General features: G+C 43.4%; 1 protein-coding gene across 1 annotated transcript in view; it reads right to left on the bottom strand.

Moving 5' to 3' along the window:
* Positions 1-2,099, bottom strand: part of LOC111649816 (atlastin-2-like) — a gene marked incomplete at its 5' end in the record, with an annotated part of 13,580 nt that overhangs the window by 5,896 nt on the left and 5,585 nt on the right. The window contains 2 exons of the mRNA XM_087172094.1: positions 59-186; positions 1,861-2,022. Of these exons, the coding sequence (XP_087028220.1) occupies positions 59-186; positions 1,861-2,022 (290 nt within the window). The remainder of the gene's footprint in view (positions 1-58; positions 187-1,860; positions 2,023-2,099) is intronic.

Raw genomic sequence — 2,099 nt, 5'->3', positions numbered from 1 at the left:
CCTGCCACAATCAAACAGTTTTCTGTCCTGTCACACATCTGATTTCTGACTCACTCACCTTGAAGTACTGCAGCAGGTCTCTGCAGGTGATCTTCACTCCTCCGATCTCTTTCTCCACCAGGTTCTCTGGAGAGAGCAGCGTCGGCACCAGGTTCACCAGCTCCTTCTTAAAGTCCTCGTCGATGTCTGAGACACAAAGCGACAAACTGACGGCTTCAACACAAACTCATTAAACCAACAACTTTGTTTTTAGGCATTTAGCTCACACTGTATTTTTTATCATCATCATCATCATCATCATCATCATCATCATCATCATCATCATCATCATCATCATCGACTGCGACCTGCCGGAGTGAACCGGCAGCTCATTTCTCACCTGGGACAACGGAGGAACTTTAACACCTTTCAAAATAAAGGTTTCTGGCTCAACATGCGCTGAGGATTTGGACGTATTCATGCGTGTGCACGATGTAGTTGTTATGTTGCCTTTCACATATTTACTGCAGCACTTTATAAAGGTTCTTTAAAGTTATTTGTTTTTTCAAGGTGTTTTCTTGTTGCTACGACAGTAAAATATTTTAGGTTGTTTTTAAATATCTTTAAATGACCTTTAATTTACACACAGTGCCTTCAGTTGGTTTATAGATATTTTTATTACTTACAAAACAACAGCAGCATCTTAAACCTGCAAATAAATATGTAAATGTGTGAGTAACATTTTGACTCAGGTGAGAAAAATCTTCAGTGTGAAGTTCAGGTGACGAGAAGCTTCAAGTTAATATGAGCTTCATCGTCTACATCATGAACTCTGCAGATTACAGTTCAATCATTTGCCATTAAAGAAAACTAAGATGTAGTTTAGAGGTGGTGCAGCGTGTTTTTATCGGCGTCCTGTGGATGTCCGGGGCGTCGTTCATGTGGACGGACTGTGACGTCACTGACATCAACCTTTAAGCTTCGGCAGCTCTGAAGATTTTTAATCCCCGTTTACAACCTGGATTCAAAGTCTGTTTCACTCAGGTGTTCGCTTCGTTCCCCTGTCAATCATTAGCTGATGTGCTGCTGAAATAAGACCTCACTGTTCCTGTGGTGGGCGGCAACCAGACACCACAACAACAACAACAACAACAACAACAAGCAGCCACAACAACAACAACCAGCAGCCACAACAACAAGCAGCCACAACAACAACAACAACAACAACAACAAGCAGCCACAACAACAACCAGACACCACAACAACAACAACAACCAGCAGCCACAACAACAACCAGCAAAAAACAACAACAACCAGCCACAACAACAACAACCGTATGTGTGATAAGTAAAATATGTGTTAACGTTAATTCACTTGTACAGACAAAATTAAAGTGAAATGACCGAAATAAACAGGAAGGAAAATAAATGTTTTTAAATTTAAAAAAAAAAAAAAAAAAAGTGATTTTTTAAAATTAATTCCAACGAGCTGCAGCATTTATTTATTGATTTATTGATTGATTGATTGATTGATATATTGTGAACGCCTACAACACGACCTCTCACCCCTCAGTTCATCAGCCCAAAACTAAAAACCAATCTGGATCCGTTCAGGACCATGTGACCTGTGTGTTTAGTTACTGTTCCAGGTAACGGGTCGGGTCCGGATTTGATTTAGAAATTATTGTGGGTCAGGGGTCAAGGGTCAGTTCCAGTACCGAGCTTTGCCAGTAGAGGTTTGACCTGTGCGGGCTGGTTGCTGGGACTGGTTAACTAGTTGCCGTGGCTGTGGGCCGGTCATTTTGACTGGTTAACTAGTTGCCGTGGCTGTGGGCCGGTCATTTTGACTGGTTAACTAGTCGGCTCTGTGTCGGGTGCGTACCTCTGAGCCGGCCGTCGAACTGCGGGTTAGTGGCGACCCTGAGGCCGGGGTGCGGCAGCAGGAAGCAGCCGATGTTGGAGAAACAGGAGTGGATGTGTTTCCTGACGTTCTGCAGCTCCTCGTGTTGGTTCTGCTTCACCTGAACACGGATGAGAACACGTTAACGCCACCCAGCCTCATGCAGATCTCCATGGAGCTGTTGGAAGGTGGAGTTTCTATCTTTTGATGATCAATCAAGA

The sequence above is a fragment of the Seriola lalandi genome, unplaced genomic scaffold, assembly GCF_002814215.2.
Source record: "Seriola lalandi dorsalis isolate HSWRI2012SDOR001 ecotype SW California unplaced genomic scaffold, Sedor1 jcf7180002052035, whole genome shotgun sequence".
Classification (NCBI taxonomy): Eukaryota; Metazoa; Chordata; class Actinopteri; order Carangiformes; family Carangidae; genus Seriola; species Seriola lalandi.
The sequence above is the reverse complement of the archived record's forward strand: the minus strand, read 5'-3'. Positions and strand labels throughout refer to the sequence as shown.